The sequence below is a fragment of the Phocoena sinus genome, chromosome 13 (assembly GCF_008692025.1).
Source record: "Phocoena sinus isolate mPhoSin1 chromosome 13, mPhoSin1.pri, whole genome shotgun sequence".
Classification (NCBI taxonomy): domain Eukaryota; kingdom Metazoa; phylum Chordata; class Mammalia; order Artiodactyla; family Phocoenidae; genus Phocoena; species Phocoena sinus.
In genome coordinates this window covers 51,835,307-51,860,054 of record NC_045775.1, presented here as the reverse complement: position 1 = coordinate 51,860,054, position 24,748 = coordinate 51,835,307, and the positions used below count along the sequence as shown (strand labels likewise).

Here is a 24,748-nt window from a genome sequence, read left to right as displayed (position 1 = left end):
ATGAGGTGGCAAGTTGGGCAACTTCAGGTGGCATCTCACCTGCAGCAAAGTGAGGGTGATGACACTGACAGGCTTTGGGGGAAGAAATGCAAAATGCTGTAAGAATGTCTTTTTTCCCATAACCCATCTATACCAGGGTAAGACCAAATCATTGTCACCTTTTCTAAACACACCTGCACCACACTTTCTCTGTCTAGTGACAGAAGAAAAGATTGTATCCAGGATTGACTTTCGTTAGCAATGCACTAGAATCAGGACTTTGATTCAAGTTTCACACTACAACAGGTCTATAAGAGGCTAAGATTCTGCTTTTATTGAAATCACCACTCTATTTCTAAAATTCTGATGCCTATCTCTCAGTTTAGTTTAATTGCATTAATATTGATTCACCAGTATGCACGCCTGCCCCCCACCCCGCCAGAGCTCACAGTGCGCTGCGAGCCTGTGTTGCTCTCGGGCTCTGAGCTGTGCCCAGCACACAGTAGGCACCAGGAAATGTTTGTTTGGATAACTGAATGGAAAAGGGAACGAATATTTCTCAAACCTGTCTTTCCAACCTATTAGTAGGCTGTAAAAACAGTTCAACAGGCATCCACCATCAGTGTTATCTCAATGAAAGAGAATAGAGTTTAAATACTAGAGTGATTACATGTGGTAAAGGTAAACATTGCTTCTTAAATCATCACATGTGTGGGGTATGTTATGATTATATTGAGTGATTTTGTTGTTGTTTTGGTTTGGGTTTTTTTTTTAGTGTTTGAAAGCCACTGTTGCAGCAAACACAAAGGTAAGTATGATAGCTTACAACTAACTGTTGATCTGTTTTTGCGCATTGTAGAATCCCCAGTGCCTAGCACACAGCAGATCTCAATAAATAGTGGTTGCATGAATGGGGGCAGGGGTAAGAAGGGGAGAAATTAAAAGGATTTATTTTATCATGGTTCCCATAGATGAGTTTATATGATAACACTAGGGACTATTTAGCACAGGAATTTCCCGTCTTTAGCTTTTCCATATGCTGTAGATTGAGCAAGTCTTTTATACTCTCTAACTTCAGTTTGCATGTCTATTATTAGCCTTTTTCACCTAGGGCTCCTCATATGAACTGCAGAACACAAAATGACTTGAGTGACTATTTTCTTGATTCTTCCCAGGATGGTATATAAGTAGTGTCATTCCTAATACATAGGGGGAAAAAATATTGGTTGAATGAATCATTTCATAGGAGTAAAAGAAGACGTTGGTTGAAGAGATATGAAAGGAGAGAACTGGGCTTTGAAGGTAGAAATGGGAGAGGTCGGTCCAGACCAAAGAAGAAAAGCATTAGCAAAGATGTGAAAGTCAGGAAAGTAACTAGGGGGAAGTAGGCTGGACACAAATGGAATGGGCACTAAGACTAAAATGAGGACATTTTGAGGAAGGTGTGAAAGCCAGAGTGAAGAGTCTTTTTACACCAATGTGAAGGAAATGTGTTCTGAGTTGTATCTCCCATAGCAGTATCAGACCACGCTGGCAGGCTCTGCAGCCCTGTGCTTGGATCCAGTTCTTGACTCTGCCACTTACCAGCTGAGTGACCTTGGGCAAATTCCCTAACCTCTTTGTACTTCATCACCTCTTTGTACTTTGTAAAATGGGGATAGTATTACTACCTATCTGTATTACCATTAGATTCAACTGCTAGTAACAAAGTAGCAGTAACAGAATAATACAAGATAGCCTTTTCCTTTCATGTAAAAATAGGCAGTCCATGGTGAATATGGAAGATATACAATCATCAGGGACCTGAGCTTACATTAGCAATCCTCACCACATGGCTTCCATATTAGGGTCCAGTTCCAGTCAACACAACCACATTCTAACCAGAAGGAAGAAGAAAAACCAAGAGTACATCCTCAACTTGTAAGACATATCCCAGCACTTCTGCTTAGATCCTATTGGCCAGAACACGTCACATGGCAACACCTAGCAAAGAAGGCTGGGAAGTATTATCCTTATTCTAGTCAGCCATGTGCCCAGCCAACATTTGGAAGTTCTGTTCCCAAAGAAGGGAAGAAGAGATATTGGGGGGAAAACCAGCAGTGTTTGCCACCCAACCTCATAGGTAAAGGGATTAATACAACTAAAGCTCTTAGAACAGTTCCAGGCATGAAGGAAGCAGTTAAAAATGTTTTTGTCTTATCCTCACCCTCCCTGGCTGGTCTCCTTTACTCCCAAACACAAGCTACCACCAAACTCCAAACACTCCTCAATTGACACTTCTAGATTTACCAGCCAAGCCAGGCGACTCCTAGAGGCAATATTCCTGTCAAGGGAGTCCTGCATCTTGCAGTAATGGTATCCTTGCCATTTCAGACATTAGTTAGGAGCACCCTGAGGGTAGCCTTGGCACAAATGCAGCAGTGACTCAGAGAACAGCAGCAGGGCTGACCCTCAATTATATATCCTGCCCAGGAGATCTGAGAGGTACATTTTCCTCTGTCACTTTACACCCCACTTTTACATAGCTTCTCTAATAGGATACAAACCAGGCTTCTGTAGCAAGACTCTCCCCACCCCCATCCCCCATCCCCCATCCCCCAAAGTGGCTTAAACCAGTTGGAAGTTTATTTCTTTCTCACTAGTGGTTTAGGACCAGTGGAAGCTGGGTGTGTGGGGCTTTCAGATTGTATGTTGTTGCTCTGCCATTTCTGAGATGCTACCCTCATCTGCTTTGTCAAAGATGGCTCACAACCACTTCCCTATTCTTACTTGCAGGAAGAGGGAAAGATAAAAGGCAGGTGTGCTTCTCTTCTTTCAAGGGCATGACTCAGAAATTGAGACATCACTGCTATGCTCACCTCAGTGGCCATAACTTAGTCACACACTCCCAGATAAAATATAGAGGATGGAGTTGTTAATAAAGGAAGATGAGTAGAATGGACATTTGGAGAATAACTTACAAGTCCTGGCTCACTGCCACGTCCCTGAGCCTGCTTCTCCTCTTTTTCCCCTCATGGCTTCTCTCTGTAGGCCTGTGGGCAACATCACCTATCATCCAAGGGCTGGATGGTCTATTCATCTGTGCTCCACCCTGCCCTTGTCTCCAGAGCTCCACCCCACATAGCTCAAGGGGGCACCGTCCATGGTGCTGTCTACACTTCACAACAAGTTGTACAATAAGGCAACCTTGCTTATCCCTCACAGTTGACAGCCTATCAAGTCTACCTTCAGTGTTTTTCTTGAATCATTTTTTTCTTTATTCCATCCCACCCTATTTTGCTCTGGGTCTTCACTTTTTACTGCATGGCTCTTTACAATGTCTTTGCTAATGGTCTCCCTGCCCCCACTAGTTCCTCTCCTCTCCAATCTATGTTCCACGGCCTCCATAGCAATCTTTCTAACAAAAGCATTATATAATAGCTCTGCTTTACATTCTTCAGTGACTCCCTGCCTGCATCCTGTATAGCAGCCACATTCTGGGGCTCTCCAACACATCTGTACCTCTGCACTTTCAAGACCCTCTGCCTTTCCTCTCTCGCCTCCTTCACCAAGACTCTGCTCTAATATTTTCCTCTGCAAAACTTTCTTTGATGTCTCCTTCACCTCTCAGAGAGTCACACTTCCCTCTACCAGTACATTATATCATAGCATTATAATCACATCACACATTTTAATAGCTCTGAAATCAGAGGGCATCTTCAATTGGCAGTGCCCTTGACCTCTATTGAAGTCAAGTTCTCCCAGAGAGGACTGCCCAGTCAACCAAGGCAGTACCGACCAGAGACTCTGGTAGACAGCCTCTAGGATGACCATCAACAACCTCTGCTTCTTGGCCTTCATGTCCTTGTGTATCTCCTTCCCTTGAGTGTGGGCTGGACCTAGCGATTTGTTTCCAATGAATAGAGTACAGCTGAAGTCATGGCATGCCCTTTCCAGGATAAGGTTGCCAAAACCCTGCTCATCTTCTTGTTCATTCTGGCTGCCTGTCTCTGAGAACTTGCTAGAGAAAGCCAACAAGTTTATACATTAGTAAAGTTTTTCAAGTGTATCATAGAGTAAATTCCAGGCAGTGGGATTGCTAGCTCAAAAGGTGCTTAATATTGACAGAAACTGCCCAGTTATCTTCCAGAGAGACTTACCAACTTATACACCTATTTATGCTTTTCTCCATCCCTTTATCAGTGTTATCCATCTTTCTAATATTTGACAGCTTGATAGATTAAAAAATTCACACCTTATTGTTTTGATTTGAATTTAATTATGAAATCAGGATGAGCATTTAAAATTTCTGGCCATTTATTTTTCTGCCTATACATATTATCTTTGCCTATTTAATTTTATTTATTTTTGGCCATACAATGCAGCTTGCAGGATCTTAATTCCCTGACCAGGGATTGAAACTGGGCCCTGGCAGTGAAAGCACCGAGTCCTAACCACTGGAATGCCAGGGAACTCCCCTCTTTGCCCATTTTAAAATTAAGTAATTTATACTTTTCTTATTCCTTTGGGTAAAATAATTCTTATGCCCCTGAGTGCTCTTAATATTTTCTTTATAAATATGGACATCATCCTTTTGTAATAAGTGTTCTTAAAAATAGGCTTTCCCAGAGAACTAGAACAAAAAATTTTAAAATGTGTATGGAAACACAAAAGACCCCAAATGGCCAAAGCAATTCTGAGAAAGAAAAACAGAGCTGGAGGAATCAAGCTTCCTGACTTCAGACTATACTACAAAGCTACAGTAAAAAAAACAGTATGGTACTGGCACAAAAACAAAAATATAGATCAATGCAACAGGATAGAAAGCCCAGAAATAAACCCATGCATCTATGGTCAATTAATCTATAGCAAAGGAGACAAGAATATACAATGGAGAAAATGCAGTCTCTTCAATAAGTGGTGCTGGGAAAACTGGACAGCTAGATGTAAAAGAATGAAAGTAGAACACTAACAACATACACAAAAATAAACTCAAAATGGATTAAAAACCTACATGTAAGATCGGATACTATAAAACTATTAGCAGAAAACAAAGGCAAGACACTCTTTCCCATAAATCACAACAATATCTGTTCAGATCCACCTCCTAGAGTAATGAAAATAAAAACAAAACTAAACAAATGGGACCTAATTAAACTTAAAAGCTTTTGAATAGCAAAGGAAACCATAAGCAAAACAAAAAGACAACCCACAGAATGGGAGAAAATATTAGCAAATGAAGCAACAAACAGGAATTAATCTCCACAATATACCAACAGCCCATACAGCTCAATATCAAAAAAAAAAATCCAATCAAAAAATGGGCAGAAAAAAAAAATGGGCAGAAGATCCAAATAGACATTTCTCCAAAGACATACAGATGGCCAAAAAGCACATGAAAAGATGCTCAACATCACTAATTATTAGAGAAATGCAAATCAAAACTACAGTAAGGTATCACCTCACATTGGTCAGAATGGCCATCATAAAAAGTCTACAAACAATAAATGCTGGAGAGGGTGTGGAGAAAAGGGAACCCTCCTACACTGTTGGTGGGAATGAAAATTGGTACAACCACTATGCAGGACTGTATGGAGGTTCCTTAAAAAACTAAAAATAGAACTACCATATGATCCAGCAATCCCACTCCTGAACACATATCTGGAAAAAAACATAATTCGAGAAAATACATGCACCCCTATGTTCATTGCAGCACTATTCACAATAGCCAAAACATGGAAGCCACCTAAATGTCCATCAACAGATGAATGGATAAAGAAGATGTGGTACATATATACAATGCAGTATTACTCAGGCTTAAAAAAGAGTGAAATAATGCCATTTGCAGCAACATGGATGAACCTAGAGATTATCATGCTAAGTGAAGTCACACAAACATAAATATCATATGACATCACATATATGGAATCATAAAAGATGATACAGGGACTTCCCTGGTGGTCCAGTGGTTAAGACTCCGCACTCCCAACGCAGGGGGCCCAGGTTCGATCCCTGATTGGGGAACTAGATCCCACATGCTGCAACTAAAATATCCTGCATGCCACAACAAAATATCCTGCATGCCGCAACAAAAGATCCTGCATGCCACAACTAAAGATCCCGCACATGGCAACAAAGATCCCGCGTGCCGCAACTAAGACCTGGCACCGCCAAATAAATAAATATTAAAAAAAATAAAAAGATGATACAAATGAATTTACTTACAAAACAGAAACAGACTCAAGACTTTGAAAACGAACTTATGGTTACCAAAGGGGAAAGGTGGAGGGGAGGGATAAATTAGGAGTTTGGGATTAACATATACACACTACTATATATAAAATAGATAATCAACAAGGGCCTACTGTATGGCACAGGAAACTCTACTCGATATTCTGTAAAACCTACATGGGAAAAAATCTGAAAAAGAATGGATATATGTATATGTATAGCTGAATCACTTTGTTCTATACCTGAAACTAACACAACATTGTAAATCAACTATACCCCAATATAAAATAAAAAAATTTTTAATTTTATTAAAAAATAGGCTTTTCCAGCATAATAATCACCAAAATCAATGGTGCTGGAGCCAAGGATATGTGGCCCTGTGTTTGGTGGAATAGTGACATACAGTGGGATTGATAAAATGCATAAATGAATGGAGCATAATGGGAACCAGGTTTCTCACTACTGGAGAAGGAAATTATGGAGCAGGTGTAGCTAGAGTAGACCTTGCTGGATTGGAATTGGAAGTATTGGTATAAGCTCATGATCTTTCGTAAGGATAGATAGCTATAGATATTGATATTTTGGTGGTTTTAAAGTAGATCCAGGGCTTCCCTGGTGGCTCAGTGGTTAAGAATCCGCCTGCCAATGGAAGGGGCACAGGTTCAAGCCCTGGCCCAGCAAGAGCTCACATGCTGGGTAGCAACTAAGCCCATGCACCACAACGACTGAGCCCGCACTCTAGAGCCCGCGAGCCACAACTACTGAAGACTGCGCACCTAGAGCCCGTGCTCTGAAACAAGAGAAGTCACCGCAGTGAGAAGCCCGCTCACCTCAACAAAGAGTAGCCCCCGCTCGCTGCAACTAGAGAAAGCCCTTGCACAGCAACAAAGACCCAACACAGTCAAAAATAAATTAAATAAATAAATAAAGTAGGTCCACATTTTGGTGGGTTTTTCTTTTATTCTCTTCCATTCAAAGGTAGAGTATAATCTCCTTGCCCTTGAATGTGGGCTGAACTTAATGCCTAGGTGACCTCCAATACTAGGTCATGAAAAGGATACGGCATTCACCTTCTCTCTCTCTCTCTCTCTCTCTCTGCTTGACTTTGGAACCCAGTCACCAACTTGTGAGGAAGCCAGGGTCCCATGGACAGGCCATACATAGGTGTTCCAGTGACAGCTCCTGAGCTGACAGCCAGCAGCAGCTGCCACATATGTGAATGAACAACCTTTGGAGGACTGCAGCCCCAGGGACCCAAACATCATGGCGCAGAGAAAGTCATTCCCCACTGTACCCACTTTGAGTTCCTGGTCTCATAAACCATGAGAGACAATACAGAATTATTAATTACTTAAGTCACTGAGGGTAATTTGTTACATAGCAATAGATAATTAATACATATTATATGTCTGCATATATGTGTATTATGTGTTTGTACATACATATATTTCCTACCTCTGTTCACTGAGAGAGTCTAGAAACAATGATAACTCAGGGGTAATGAGCATACCTAGTGTGCAGATCTTGTTTTCGGAATACCAGTCTCCCTTAAAGAAATAGCGGATTCAGGGTCTGGGGCAAAGTACAAGATGAGCTTGGAACATCTTGTATAGCAAGGTGCTTAAGTATGTCTAAAGGACCAAGAGCCAACTTGAAGGGGTCCCCACTGGCCATATCTGGGAACATATGAGCATCCAAATAAATAATGATTGTAAAGGATTACAACCCACTGAATAAAACAGGAATCTAAAAGTTCATACTGATATATTGAAAGAATGAATGAATGAATTAGGAGAGAAGGGAGAGCCTTCCTTTCAGTAGACTTCCAACTAATATTGTTCATTAATAAGTAAAAACTGGGCTTCCCTGGTGGCGCAGTGGTTGAGAATCTGCCTGCTAATGCAGGGGACACGGGTTCGAGCCCTGGTCTGGGAGGATCCCACATGCCACGGAGCAACTGGGCCCGTGAACCACAACTACTGAGCCTGCGCATCTGGAGCCTGTGCTCTGCGACAAGAGGCCGCGATAGTGAGAGGCCCGCGCACCGCGATGAAGAGGGGCCCCCGCTCGCCACAATTAGAGAAAGCCCTCGCACAGAAACGAAGACCCAACACAGCCAAAATAAATAAATTAATTAATAAACGCCTACCCCCAACATTTGGAAAAAAAAAAAAAAAAAAAATAAGTAAAAACTACTTATTAACTTGACGGGGAGAAATCTGACGAACACCATCTCAACCTAGTGGTAAAAGTGAAATTACATCAATACATATGACAGCACATGCCTCCTGATATGATGCACTGAGATCACAGGATCACCTATGGAATATTCCTGCCAAAGATATATGACCTGAACCTAATCATAAAGAAACATCAGGCAGACTTCCCTGGTGGCACAGTGGTTAGGAATCCGCCTGCCAATGCAGAGGACATGGGTTCAAGCCCTGGTCCGGAAAGATCCCACATGCCGCAGAACAACTAAGCCTGTGCTGAGCCTGCGTTCTAGAGCCCGCGAGCCACAACTACTGAGCCCACGTGCCACAACTACTGATGCCCACGCCTAGAGCCCGAGCTCTGCAACAAGAGAAGCCACTGCAATGAGAAGCCCGCGCACTGCAACGAAGAGTAGCCCCCACTCGCCGCAACTAGAAAAAGCCTGTGCGCAGCAACGAAGACCCTACACAGCCAAAAATAAATACATACATTAAAAAAAAAAAAAAAAAATCCGCCTGCCAATGCAGGGGACACGGGTTCGATCTCTGGTCCGGGAAGATCCCAAATGCTGTGGAGCAACTAAGCCCCTGCGCCACGACTACTGACCCTGCACTCTAGAGCCCGCGCTGTGCAGCGAGAGAAGCCACCGCAATGAGAAGCCTGCGCACCACACGAAGAGTAACCCCCGCTCACCGCAACTAGAGAAAGCCCACGCACGCAGCAATGAAGACCCAATGCAGCCAAAAACAAATTTATTTTAAAAAATAAAGTCTTTATAAAAAAGAAAGAAAGAAACATCGGGCAAACCCAACAATGAGGTAAATGCTACAAAGTAACTGATCTGTAATCTTCAAAAGTGTCAAAGTCAGGGGCTTCTCTGGTGGCGCAGTGGTTGAGAGTCCGCCTGCCGATGCAGGGGACGCGGGTTCGTGCCCCAGTCTGGGAAGATCCCACAAGCTGCGGAGCGGCTGGGCCCGTGAGCCATGGCCGCTGAGCCTGCGCGTCCGGAGCCTGTGCTCCGCAACGGGAGAGGCCACAACAGTGAGAGGCCCGCGTACCGCAAAAAAAAAAAAAAAAATGTCAAGGTCAGAAAAGTCAAGGAAAGTCTGAGGAACTGGTCCAAATTGAAGAGACTAAAGAGACATGACAGCTAAACAGAAAGCATTATCCTGAACTGGATCCTTGACCTATAAAGAATATAACTGGGACAACCAGCAAATTTTGAATGAGGCCTGTCAATTAGATGGCAATAGTGTATCAACGTTAATTGATGGATGGCCTTGGTTATGTGCATGTCCCAGTTTGTAGGAAATATATGCTGAAGTGCTAAGGCTGACTGATATAGTATATTTGCATCTTACTCTCAAATGCTTTAAGCATGAATTTTATGGAGAGAGAGAATGATAAAACAAATGTGTTAAACTGTTAACTGGGGAATCTGAGTGAAAGCATACAGTTCTTTGTACTACTCTTGCAACTTTTCTGTAAATTTGAAATGATTTAAATATAAAACTTTTTTTTTTAAATAGGCTTTCCCAGTTTGCTGTTTGTCTTTTGACTTTATTTTTTCCTAAACAGAAGTTTTTGTAAAAATACCCTAATTTACCAAGCTTTTTCCCTTTTGGCTTTTGGGTGATACGTCTTGCTTGGGTAATCATTTGAAGAAGGTCCCTGAGTCCACAGCTAATTAAAGAGGAAAGGTGATGAGTTTGATCCCACTTCTACAAGAGAAACACCAATGGGCATTGAGAAGGAAAGCTCAGCTTTTAACTGGAGCCATAGCTTAGCAGATGGAAACGGGGAGTCCTACCGCTTTGCTGCCCCCTGGGTATCTTCAGTTGAATTTCTGGTGGACACCTCAAATTTGGCAGAGCTATCCCTTCAACTAGTCACCTCTCTGGACATTCCTATCTCTGACAGTCAGATATCCAAACTCAGGAGTCACTTTTGTGTCCTCTCGTTTTTCCCATATCTAGCCAGAAATTGACATTCTTTACTCCTGGTGTTCTGCCACCTCCCTATTCCAGACCCTCATCCTTCAACCCTGAATTGTCACTAGAGTAACATGCATTCACCTCCAAGTTGCTACTCATCAATAACCTAATCCTGTAGAAGAGTTCTCGGGGACACCCCCTACCTTAACTGCCTTAAATTGTTTATTATACAGTGTTACTTTAAACCATGTAGAAACATAAAACTGGACATCAACTCATTCTTAGAGCTCTCATTCAATTCTAAACTCAAAACAAATTTACAAATAAAATACAAACAAAAGTATAAAACTAATAAAATTCAAATTAACATTTAGTTAATTTGATTCACCCCATAGTTGTGGCACCATGGATTGGCTCTTCTGGAATTCCATGTGCCTGTACTATCATGGGCACTGATAGCCAATTTTCCCACTATTTTCTTCTACTGGAAGTTTTACAAAACCTCAGCTAGTACAGTCAGTCAGGAAATTGGCCTTCACTTTGACATAGATGCATCATTTATGGATTCATTCCTTCTCTACTCTTTTCTTGTTAATGACAAAGTAACTTGGTTTTATAAATATGTACTTATATACAGGCAATGAAACCATGACATCATATGGGAATACTCAGCTATAAATGGTCATCTAGCTATGTCTGAAATTTCTTAGAATTTTAAATATTCAGAGCAACATTATTCACAATAGACAAAAGGTGAAGCAATACAAGTGTCCATCAAAAGATAAATGAATAAACAAATGAATAAACAAAATGTGGGATATGCATACACATGGAATATTATTCAGGCAATAAAAGGAAGGAAACTCTGACACATGGATAAAACTTGAGGACATTATGCTGGGTGAAAGAAGCTGGTCACAAAAGGACAAATACTGTGATTCCACTTGTATGAGGTGCTTAGTCAAATTCGTAGAGATAGAAAGTACATTGGTGGTTACCAGGGGCTGGGGTGGTGGGGAATGAGGAGTTCATGTTTAATGGGTACAGAGTTAGAGTTTTGCAAAATGAAGAGCTCTGTGGATGGATGTGATAGCTATACAATGGGAGTGTACTTAATATTACTTAACTGTGCACTTAAGATGGTTAAGATGGTAAATTTTCTGTGTATTATGGACAAAGGATTAATCTCCAAAATATATAAACAGCTCATGAAGCTCAATATTGAAAAAACAAACAACCCAATTAAAAAATGGGCAGAAGACCTAAATAGACATTTCTCCAAAGAAGACATACAGATGGCCAAAAAGCACATGAAAAGCTGCTCAACATCACTAATTATTAGAGAAATGCAAATCAAAACTCCAATGAGGGGCTTCCCTGGTGGCGCAGTGGTTGAGAGTCGGCCTGCCAATGCAGGGGACGCGGGTTCGAGCCCTGGTCTGGGAAGAATCCACATGCCGTGGAGCGACTAGGCCCGTGAGCCACAATTACTGAGCCTGTGCATCTGGAGCCTGTGCTCTGCAACAAGAGAGGCCCGCGCACCACGATGAAGAGTGGCCCCCACTAGCCGCAACTAGAGAAAGCCCTCGCACAGAAACGAAGACCTAACACACCCAAAATTAAATAAATAAATAAATTTATAAAAAAACTCCAATGAGGTATCACCTCACACCAGTTAGAATGGGCATCATCAGAAAATCCACAAACAACACATGCTGGAGAGGGTGTGGAGGAAAGGGAACCCTCTTGCACTGTTGGTGGGAATGTAAATTGATACAGCCACTATGGAGAACAGTATGCAGGTTCCTTAAAAAACTAAAAATAGAATTACCATATGACCCAGCAATCCCACTACTGGGCATATACCCAGAGAAAACCATAACTCAAAAAGATACATGCACCCCAATGTTCTTTGCAGCACTATTTACAATAGCCAGGTCATGGAAGCAACCTAAATGCCCATCGACAGATGAATGGATATAGAAGATGTGGCACATATATACAATGGAATATTACTCAGCCATAAAACGGAACAAAATTGGGTCATTTGTAGAGACAGGGATGGATCTAGAAACTGTCATACAGAGTGAAGTCAGAAAGAGAAAAACAAATATCGTATATTAACGCATATATGTGGAACCTAGAAAAATGGTACAGATGAACCGGTTTGCAGGGCAGAAATGGAGACACAGATGTAGAGAACAAACGTATGGACACAAAGTGGGGAAAGCGGGGTGTGGGGTGGGGGTGGGGGTGGGATGAATTGGGAGGTTGGGATTGACATGTATACACTAATATGTATAAAATAGATAACTAATAAGAACCTGCTGTATAAAAAATAAATAAAATTCAAAAAAATTTTCTGTGTAGTTTACAATTAAAAATTTTTTAAAAATTTAATGTTACCATCAGGTGAAAGATCAATATTTTTAAGTGCCTGTAGACAACTCACAGGCTCTGAATGAATACTTCTGTAGACCCCCTCCCTCCCCCAGTGCACACTGCTTTACTCCATTCTCCACCCTATACCTCTAGTCTGGGATCCTCAGGGTTACCTTACTCTGACCCCTCACTACACTTTGCTGTTACCTTTCAACTCTCCTCAATGCCAGCCTGGCTCCAGCTAACTGGTGCCCACCAAACTCAATACGCTTTCTCACCTCTTTGCCTTGGCTTGTGCCTGTCGCCATTGGAAATACACTCTTCCCTCTGCTTGTACTGGACAATCTTTCCATTCCGTTAAGTCCCTTCTCCTCCCCACAGTGGAATGGTCCCAGACCACAGGGACTTCTCCCCATCAAAGGGTGTCAATACTCCCCATTTAGCATTAATCACACATTCTAAATTATTTTATCACTTATTCTCCCAATCACTCAATAAATATTTATTAAGCGTATGCCGTATACATGACAATGCGCTAGGCCCCTGAATCAAATGCTATGTTTTCTGCTTTTTACCTCTCTCATAGCCCCTTACGTATCTTACAGATGTTTACTGCAATGGTTTGGATGATGTTGTACTGGTCTGTACTGTCATATTCCACATATGAAAAGGAAATTTTAAACTACTGAAATCAAGAATAGTATAATCTCAGGATTTGCCTAAGTAACAGGATATTCTGTCGGTTGATGGTAGTTGTTTTGGTATCGATCTTAAAAAGCAGTTGTCAGGACAAGAAAGGTTTCAGGACTGAATTCAAAGGGAATTATATAGTAGGAGAAGCTACATGAAAGTTTCCATGATGATAGCAGTAATGTTATTTGGTCATAAATGTCTGTGATCAAAGCATCAAGAACCTGTGCTGTTTCCAAAGTCCCCCTTGAATATTATTTACCTAAAAGACATCTGCACAAACACAAATAACTTTATTCACATGTTAGAACAGTGTTTGAGTAGACAAAGTTTTAAGGACACAATACAATCAATTTCTTGAGCTCAGATTTGAGTTTTTAAAAAAAATCTGTATTCAAGCTCTGGGTATTCTACTTATAGAATTTTGCACATACTCCACCTCTTTTGCAAAAAGGTGAAATACTATCTGTATTTACTTAATTCCCCATTATTTTGCTCTTTCCACATGATTTTGTACCCCCAGCCATTTCATTGTTAGTCTAAGGTTGCATCTCTTTCACTCTCAGCCTTTTTTGAGCTTCATTTTCTCTCTTTATGTAATCGAGTATAGCTTCGAGCTATAGGATTGTCCTTTCCAAGGTCCACAACAATTACCTCCCTAGAAAATGTCACTCCTTTTAAAGGTCTTTTATGGTTATCAACAACTGAAGGACTTCCAGTGACAGGTATGGGTGGTTTTTGCAAATAGTCATTCTGTAAGAGAATGGAATAGTATAAATGATCAATTTATGAATGCAAGAGCCCTGCTTTTAAAAATATAGGTTATATGTACCTTGTTAGTGAGAAACAGAAAAAGGATTTCTAAATGATATAGGAAAGCAGTAGTAATCCATCATGATCTAATTTTCATATTTCTATGGTTATAAAAGCACACATTGCTATATTCAAATAGCCGTTGGTGACATGTGTTATTCTCTCTACAAAGCAGTCAAACCCAAGAGCCACCTGGACCATCATTCGGTCTCCAACTGGCCACGAGTCTTATGTTGGGAGGGCACGTGAGTTGTTCTTATTAGGGAGCCCCAAACATGGAGCTCAAGAATGCCCTGGCAATGTTTACAGGCTGTTGTAGAAGGAGCCTGGAAGTAGAACAGGTGTTTGGGGTCTGGTCCTGAGCTCAGCCATGGCGGAGAAGTGACTTTGAACAATGCATCTTATTTTCTCATTTGTAACATGAGAGCGTTGGATCCCCAAATGATCTCCAAGGCCTCTTCCAGCTCTAACATCTTAGGATTCTGAGTAAAGCAAAATGAAGGGGAGTTACTAAGAAAACCACAAATGTAAGAATGACGATGGAACAAGTGTCCAGGCATGGCATGTGTAACTGACTTAACAAAATGAAGCAATAAGCTAAGAAGAATGTTTTAGATGACTGTGAACATTGCACTCCTTCCAGATACAAACCTAAGTTACAGACAAGACCATCCTTCATTATACCTAGCCAAGGAATTTACCTCTTCTTCAATCAAACTCTAAATGCCCCTTAAGAGTAGAAAAGCCCATCACCTCTTGACCATTTTCTCCAGCATTCTCAGCCCTTTGCTTCTCTTTTATTTTGTCCTCCTCTTCATCTTTCACATCCTCTCCATTTCCTAAGGGTGTGTCCACCACTGCTTTACTCTGTCTCTGGACAAGAATGCCAGGCCTCGTGGGTACAAGAGTCGTAGAAAATCAATCAGCAAGGTTCTTGTTTTTTTTTGGTTTTTTTAAATTTATTTATTTTTATTTTTGGCTGTGTTGGGTCTTCGTTTCTGTGCGAGGGCTTTCTCTAGTTGTGGCAAGCGGGGGCCACTCTTCATCGCGGTGCACGGGCCTCTCCCTGTTGTGGCCTCTCCCGCTGCGGAGCACAGGCTCCAGATGCGCAGGCTCAGTAGTTGTGGCTCATGGGCCTAGTTGCTCCGCGGCATGTGGGATCTTCCCAGACCAGGGCTCGAACCCGTGTCCCCTGCATTAGCGGGCAGATTCTCAACCACTGAGCCATCAGGGAAGCCCGAAGGTTTTTAAAATTCATACATCTTAGCCACCATTATCACACACAAAAATGGCGTTCTACCACAGTCTAAGATGCAGACCTACTCTTCTTTGTCTCCTGAATTGTTCATCTCTGTATTAGCAGCTGTACAATCTTCACCTCCATTAGCATCTATACAAGGACCTTTTTCTGTCTCTTCATCTGTCCTGCTTTGGGAACTGAAATCAAAAATGAAAAAATTTGGAAAAGAAAGAATGGTCTTGATGTTAAGGCTTGGAAAGGAACTTCACTTTTAAACAGGAAATTAGCATTTCTAAAACCCTGAAATAGGAAAAACAGACAGCTACAGCCTTATTATTTGCTGCATTTTAAATTGTTTTATATTATTTCTAGATACATTTACTAGAGTGACTTTAAATCTGATCCCAATTTATCAGCATGGATTTATACCATTTATATTAAAAAAAACCACCAATAAAAAGAAGATGCAACTGAGGCAAATTAGAAGGATGACGAAGAAAGTGAATGCTGTGGTTTCAAAGCTCATAGGGTTAGCTAGAAGACTCATCCACTCTCACAGTCACAGATCATCCAGATATGCTTTTCCAGCTCAGTTTGAATGTAGTTCTCTTGTTCTTTAAATTTTCTGGAAACAGAAGAATAAAAGGGTGCTTTCATTGTTGTTCTTTGGATCTGCTTCATCAGATATGCTCTGCTTGCTTTGGTGGTGTGGACTCACACGGGTTAATTTCTCTCCGCAAACGTGGTAGGGGCTGAGGTGGCTAGAGGGGAGACTGAGCTGGGGCACGTGGGACTCGGCCCACCTCCCCTCACCCCAAAACTATCAGAATTCAGACGACAGAGGAATTGGAGCAGCTGGAGCCGAGCCCAGCTCCCCATTCTTCCTTCTGCAGTGACATCATAGAATCATGGAACCGTTGAGTTAGAGGGATCAGAGCACCAGGCCAACCCCACCCATCACCTGAAGTCAGAAGAACCACGAAACTCCCCCCTGGGCGGCAGTCTATCTGTCCTCCCCTCTGCGAGGTCTGGAGTGGCTTTGGATAAGGATTTTCTTCCTACACTCGAAATACCATCTCTCCTTTCTTAACCTGAGCCTATGTTACTGTTTCTTTCACAGACCATGAACAATCAGTCCACTTCCTTCTTATATAATTCCTCTCCACAGCCCGTGGTCAGTAATCGACTTACTTCATAATGGTGTTCTCTCCAGGCTAACTAACCCACGTCCTTCAGATCCCACATCATCGGACGTAATTCCTGGACGTACAAAAAAGGTGGCAGCTCTGGAGGCCAGAGCTGAAGAAGCAGGAGTAGAATAAGAAGATCAGAGTAAAGATGACCCCCCGCCTGACCTAACTTCAGGTGAGTAAGTGATGCCCATGACAAGGACGGGGAGAGTAGTGCTAGGATTTTCTGAGAACAGGAGGATATAAGGAGTATGGCAGCTGCTGCCAACCATGTCTGAAAAAGTCTGAAGGTGAGCCCTGGGGGTTTTTGGGCTGCAGTGACACTGGCTCTTCTCTAGAGGGGCAGGGACATTGATTTCTTTATCTTTGAATTCTCCACCAAGTCTGAACCTGCAAATTCCATAAATGTTGAATGAATGTGTGTGTGTGTGTGTGTGTGTGTGTGTGTGTGTGTGTAGAGTTTGTTGGAGGGCTCAGGCCAAAGCTGATTTTGCAGAATATGTGAACATATGAATGTGAATTTTTGCAGAATTTTTGGAGGCTTCCTCCAGCTAAAGCTCCCAGATGAAGACTCAGAGCCTGTCTCACCCTCCTTACACTACGCTGCTGCCAGACCGAGATTTTAAGAGCCCCAATCTTCTCATGTCTCATGTATTCTAGTAACGCACAATGGTAATATTTTATATCTACCTACTGGTGGTTACACAGGTCCAAATATACATAAAAACCCATTGGACTGTGTGCTTAAGATTAGTGCACTTCATGTGCACTATGGTGTGGATATTATACCTGAATAAAAAGGTATAATTTTTCATCCCCGTGCCTAAATTTGAGTGTGTGTGGTGCAAAGAGTAATGCGGGACTAGAGTGCACTCTTGCTGGTTGGCTCTGTCTCCAAGATTGTTTGCTGCACATAACACATATTCTGAGACCAGGGACCTTTGGCAAGAATACAGTAGTAGCAAAAAGTAAGGGCTGGTAAGACTGCATCGTTAGGGCTTTCTTTCACTGAATGCGGCTTGCGAACAGATATCCTAAATTGTTAGTTAACATAATTCTGAATATGTATAGTTAATATAATTAGAGTATAGTTAATACAAATTCTGAAAACTGGAAGGTTACCAAACTTTGGTCTCTAAATCACATTTTAAATGCATTGGACTGTAAACTTTGTGATGCCATGGAATCTTACTCAGAGATAGGTCTACAGAACCTAACACAGTGTGCCTTACACACAGAAGGCATGTGCTCAAAGGTTATTGGTAGTGGAACATTACTACCAATTCTACAGAAATAAAAAATATTCTAAGAGAGTATTATGAACAATTGTATGCTAACAAACTGAATAACCTAGATGAAATGGAAAAATTCCTAGAAACAAAAAACCTACCAAGGCTGAATCATGAAGAAATAGAACATCTGAATAGAACTATAATAAGCAGGCTGAATCAACAAACAAACAACCTCCCAACAAAGAAAAGTCCTGGACCAGATGGTTTCACTGAGGAAAACTATCAAACATTTAAAGAAGAACAAACATCAATGTTTCTCAAACTAATCCAAAAAACTTGAAGAAAAAGGAATACTTCCTAACTCATTCTCTAAGGCCAGCATTACCTTGATACCAAAGCCAGGCAAAGATACCACAAAAAAGAAAAAAAAAAAAGCCTAAAGACCAATATCTCTCATGAATATTGAAGCAAAAATCCCCAACAAAGTAATAGCAAACTGAATTTAGCAGCAGAATATTAAAAGGATTATACACCATGACCAAGTGGGACTTATTCTTAGAATGCAAAGATAGTTCAACATACAAAAATCAACATAATACACCACATTAATACACTTCATTAATGGAATGAAGGGGAGGAAATGATCATCTCGATGAAGGAAAGGCATTCACCAAAATTTACCATCCTTTCATGATAAAACACTCAACAAAGTAGGAATAGAAGGAAATGACCCCAACATAGTAAAGGCCATATATAGAAACCCCACAGCTAATATCATACCCAATGGTGAGAAAATATTTGCAAATCATATATTTGATAACAGATTAGTATCCAGAATATATACAGAACTCCTATAACTCAACAACAACAAAATCCAATTCATATATGGGCAAAGGACTTGATTAGGTGTTTCTCCAAAGAAGATATACTAATGGTCAACAAGTACATGAAAAGATGCAACATCACTAATCATTAAGGAGCTAATCAAAATCACAATGAGATATCACCTCACACCCCATTAAAAGGCTATTATTAAAAAACAAAACCAAGTGTTGGTAAGGATGTGGAGAAATTGGAACTCTTGTGCATTGCTGTTGCAAATGTAAAATGCTGCAGTCACCGTGGAAAACAGTATGTCAGTTCTTCAAAAAATTAAACACAGAATTCCATATGATCCAGCAATTCCACTTCTGAGTATATACACAAATGAAGTAAAAGCAGGGACCCTAACAGTACACCCATGTTCATAGCAGGATTATTCACAATACCCAAAAGGTAGAAACAACCAAAGTATGCATTGACAGGTAAGTGGATAAACAAAATGTGGCATACACATACAATGGAACGCTGTACAGCCTTAAAAAGGAATGAAATTTTGGTACACTACACGTGGATGAACAGGTGAAGGCATTATGCTAAGTGAAGTAAGCTAGATACAAAAGGACACATATTGCATGAGTCCACTTATATCACATTCCTAGAATAGTCAAATTCATAGATACAGAAAATAGAGTAGTGGTTACGAGGTGCTGGGGCAAGGGGGAAATGGTGAGTTATTGTTTAATGGATATAGAGTTTCAGTTTGGAATGGTGAAAGAGTTCTGGAGATGGATGGTGGTGATGGTTACACAGCAATGTGAATGTACTTAATGCCACTGAACTGTACACTGAAAAATGGTTAAAATGGTAAATTTTGTGTTGCATATATTTTATCACAATTTAAAAAAATTATTTGTGCAAAAAACGAAGGGTAACTCATCTGTAAAGTGGCCTGGTACAAGGCAGGAACGGGAGAAACAAGACACCCAGCACATAGAGATCTGTTTCAACCTCCATCCATTTGCTCAGTTTGTTTCCCCACTGTAATTGTCCTCCCCCTACCTCAACCTCAGCCCTTTACGTGTCCCCACCTCTAAATCCTCCAAGACTTGGTTCTTGGACCCGTCTTCCACGATGTCATCACCACCCACTGGCCTTCCTTCCTTCTTGATTTCGCTCAGTGACACACCATGTCACCTGCCTGCATCCCAAACCCTTGTCCCGTTCAGCTCCAGCCACAGACATGCCTCCCCCTCCTGCCTTCAGTCTCCTTTGGGGTGGTGGCCAGAGGATATGGACTCCTGGCAACAGATTCCACAGCAATTTGTGCTCCAGATGGGTCCAGGGTGCATGTAAATCCCCAGCCACCTCCCTAAGGCCTTGATCCATGTGATCTGGTGAGCTCCTCTGACAAAGTATGATCCCTGAATTGTAGGATCAAGATGAGAACATTCAGAGCACCCACAAGTCACAGCTGCCTGAACTTGGAAATCAGGAATGAGCACAGGACCCAGGCCTGGCTGATCAGAACAGTCTACAGTTCAAGGGTCAACATGTGACCTAACCAGCTCGGTTAGTCTCAATGTCAAGACATTTGCAGAAACTATCGGCACAGAACAGAATAGGGCTGAGAGAGGTGTATGGAGAGAGACAAATTGTACATGACTCTGCTTGGTCTAATCATGCTTGAAGCCTTGATTTTCAGTGTGGACTGGAAGTGGGGCTTTCAGTTATATGAGCCAATGCTAATATAACATTTTGGCTTAAGCTGGTTTGAGTGGTGTTTATGTCTCTTGCAATCCAAGATTCATGACCAAAATACAATGTAACCAGCATCACACTGCCTCCCTTTCTGAGCCCTCGATTCCTAACCTGAGATTCCTTGATTTCTCACACAAGAGCCACTGAGCCCATCAGCCATGTCCTGACTTTGCTGAACATCAGATATGTTCCCTCTAGCCTCCAAGGACAAGTGGAATAAAATGAGTACCTTTTCTCTTTCATCAGATTAGTGCAGCCTTTTTCCCTGCCCCAGCTAGTGGGGCTGCTTGGAGGTCTTATTTTAGATTTTGGAAAGCTAAGTGGAAGTTACTGAAACTCATCAACATCGAGCTATGATATTTAACAGGGCACTTGGATTGACACAGTTTTTTCCTTCTACCTTAATGGCCAAAACCTGTCACTTCTTACTAGAGGAAGGAAGAAAAAAATGATATTAAACATCAAGGTAAATGGCTAGTATGTCAGTACATATAATGTCCACACAAGAGAAACGTTCTGTTGAGAAACCTTCATTATTTATGCTTCACGGTTAACCTTTTCACACAGAAACTGTTGAAAACTTCAGAAAGTCACTGCAGCTTGATAAGGTTTTTAGGCAATCCATTCATCACCCCGTTGTTTCTCACGGAACAAGTAACACTGAGCTAGACAACAGGAAACGCTGCCCTTGGCAGAGGTGATGACACCAAGACAACACTTCTCTCATTAAGGAGACAGGCACCAATTCCAAAATGCCAGTTAAGCAGAAGAGCCTACAAATTCACTGCAAAAGATTTAGCAACACTTTATAGCTAATATCTATCCATCTGGAATTGAAATGTCTTTGAGGGAGAGTATGTCAGAAGCAGTGTACTGTTAATATTACATTATAACCACTAAAATTGCGTAAATACATTCCCGGCTTCAACCACGATAGCCACAACACCCGTGCATACACCCATCCTAGGCCACATTTTACAAGTTCCTCTGTCTTGCAGGCTTCGTGAGGATGGAAGAATACAGAGTTGAGGATTCAGCCACCACTGAGCCATCATCCCTGTGGGTCCTACTCTACCCTTCTGGTTTGTGAAGCGTATAGCTCGGCTGCAGGCAGAGGAAAATGTTCTTGCCTCGTATTTGAGCATCTTCTGCCTTGCCCCATGCTACACGGTCAGTGAGGATCAAATTCCACCGACTTTGAAAACCAGATCGGTTTTGATTCTACACTCCTGAGATGTCTGAGAAGAGTGTTAAAGCTGACCTGATTCATCGGTTCCTGGGAGCCTTCCTGACCTCAGGAATCCAACCCAGGGAAGAGGCAATACGACATTCTTTCCTACCCCAGGGTTTGTATAAGCTGCTTTTGCACTTAAATTGTTCTCAAGCCCCTTTCCCATTTCCCAACCCTGCAAAAACCCAGCACCTGTAACAAGCAGTGAGAGCCATAACCAAGGGGCACATGGGAGACTTCCTTTGGTGTTTTAGTTTGGGAGCTCGAGGCTTAGAGGTTGATGGCAGTGGTTTTGTTTTGTTTTCTACTTTTCTATTCATTTTGTTCAATCTGTAAGCATTTTGCTTTTATTTCCTTCTAAACATAATTTTCTCTAATTCATTTGTACTGTTATGATTTTTTATATCTTATTTTAATGTCTTAGTTTTTATCAACCCTTTGATCTTGACATTTCTGAAAAGGATATTAAGGAATTATCTAGGGCAGAGCTTCACTAACTCGCTGTGGTGAAGGAGCAGGTTTGTTTGTTTGTTTTTTGCGGTACGCGGGCCTCTCACTATTGTGGCCTCTCCTGTTGCGGACCACAGGCTCCGGACGCGCAGGCTCAGCAGCCATGGCTCACGGGCCCAGCCGCTCCGCGGCATGTGGGATCCTCCCGGACCGGGGCACGAACCCACGTCTCCTGCATCGGCAGGCAGACTCTCAACCACTGTGCCACCAGGGAAGCCCCCAGATTTTTATTTTTAATCTCAGTCCACTGAGGACCAATATTTTAGTAAAACAAAACTAAAGCAATGATACACTTGGATATCACAGCAATGTAAAATAGTTAAAGTTTCTAGGTATTTACTCTCAATTTCTGCATTTAGTTTCAGACCAGTGACAATTAGGGACCAGCACCAGTTCACATTCAGAGTAGCACTGGTTACCAATTCCCTCATTTATTTGTTTTAAATGGCATTTTTCATTGTAGAAAATTTGGAAAATGAAGAAAAAAGAAAACAAAATCTCTCATGATTCCACCACCTAGAGAGAAAAACTGTTGAAATATACTGATATTTTATACTGTATATACTGATATATGTACATACATATGTGTGTGTGTGTGTGTGTGTGTGTATAGACATATATACAGTGGTTGCACAGCCATCATCACAATCTAAATTTAAAGCATTTTTATCACCTCTACAAGAAACCCTCTACCATTAGCAGTCACTCCCTACTCCCCACTCCCTAGTCCCTGGGAACCACTAATCTAATTTCTGCCTCTATAGATGTGCCTTTTCTTGACATTTCGTATAAATGGAATCATACAATGTGTGTTTTTTTGTGTTTAGCTACTCTCAACTTAGCATAATGTTTTTTCGTTTTCTTGGTTTTTTTTAACATCTTTATTGGAGTATAATTGCTTTACAACGGTGTGTTAGTTTCTGCTTTATAACAAAGTGAATCAGTTATACATATACATATATCCCCATATCTCTTCCCTCTTGCGTCTCCCTCCCTCCCACCCTCCCTATCCCACCCCTCTAGGTGGTCACAAAGCACCGAGCTGATCTCCCTGTGCTATGCGGCTGCTTCCCACTAGCTATCTATTTTATATTTGGTAGTGTATATATGTCCATGCCACTCTCTTACTTTCTCCCAGCTTACCCTTCCGTCTCCCTGTATCCTCAAGTCCTTTCTCTAGTAGGTCTGCGTCTTTATTCCCGTCTTGCCCCTAGGTTCTTCATGACCACTTTTTTTTTTTTTTTAGATTCCATATATATAGCATAATGGTTTTAAGATTCATCCATGTTGTGGCATGTAACAGTATTTCCTTCCTTTTTATTGCTGAATAACATTATATTCTATGAATATATCAAATTTTGTTTATCCATTCATCAGTTGATGGATATTTGCATTGTTTCCACTCTGGCTATTATGAATAATGCTGCTATGAACATTCATGTATAAGTTTTTGCATAGACATATGTTTTCATTTCTCTTGGGTAAATACCTAGGTGTGAAATTGCTGAGTCATATGGTAACTCTGTGTTTAGCATTTTGAGAAAACACATATCTATTGTATAATTTAAAAAATTGGAACCAGTGTATATACACTTTGTTAAACTTGATATCATTTTTATTATGAACATTTTGCAATGTCTTTCAATAATCTTCAAAAAGATGACTTTTAATACTTATACATTTTTCCTTTTTATATAAGCATTGCAATTATTTTCTTATTGTTGGACAACCTACTGCTTTTATACATAGCATTGATGGGCATATTTGTACATAAATATGTGAGCACAACTCTACTATTAAATTTTTACTTTTATTAAATATTAATCTTTTCATTTATTTTCAAAAGCTTATTGGCTTTTGGCTCTTTTATTTTAAATCTCATCCATTTTGTGTCATTGCTTTTTGGCTCCAAATATCTCACATATTGATTCATTATTTTTAACTTCTATTTATTCCTCCCCCCACTTTTTTTTTTTAACCTTAGTTCTAGTTTCTTAGATTTAGTCTCCTCTCAACCTTTGTTCAGGCAAAAGTAATATTCTGCTTTAGGTTTAGAAACTGTTAAAAAACACTTTGATTTCATTATAATTTGTCTCATTAACTTATACAAAGGGGGATAACAAAAGGGGATAATAAATCACCATCATCTGAAGAACCCAACACTTATTCTTGCTTTTTTTTTTTTTTGCTTTGGGGAAGAAAAAAATTAGAAAAAAAACATGCATCGATGATGTGACTTGAATTTTAAGAAACATATTTCATAAATAAGCACTATTTCCCATAAATGCACTCTTTCTGATTCGAAGCAATTTTTTTTTTTGGCAAAATATTTAATGTCTGTAAGTGTGCCTCACCCTCCTATTCCTGTTATGATTCGATAGCCTCTCCAAACTGGCTGTACCAGAGAAAATATGGGCACATTTTCCCAGCAGGATTCGAAAACCATTAAAGCCCTGGTCCTCTTGACTCAGAAATGACTACAGGTGAGGTCCTTCCACAGCATGCCTCAGGTGTCTCTGCTCAAGGAAAAAAGCCCCCCATTT

The 24,748-nt window shown here is 41.0% G+C and overlaps 1 protein-coding gene across 1 annotated transcript; it reads right to left on the bottom strand.

Moving 5' to 3' along the window:
• Window positions 1-13,988: 13,988 nt before the first annotated feature.
• On the bottom strand, window positions 13,989-16,009 carry C13H2orf74 (chromosome 13 C2orf74 homolog). Its single transcript, XM_032652248.1, is given in 5 exon segments — window positions 13,989-14,162; window positions 14,976-15,120; window positions 15,546-15,659; window positions 15,892-15,899; window positions 15,902-16,009. Coding segments are annotated over 5 exon segments (549 nt in total).
• Window positions 16,010-24,748: the final 8,739 nt, after the last annotated feature.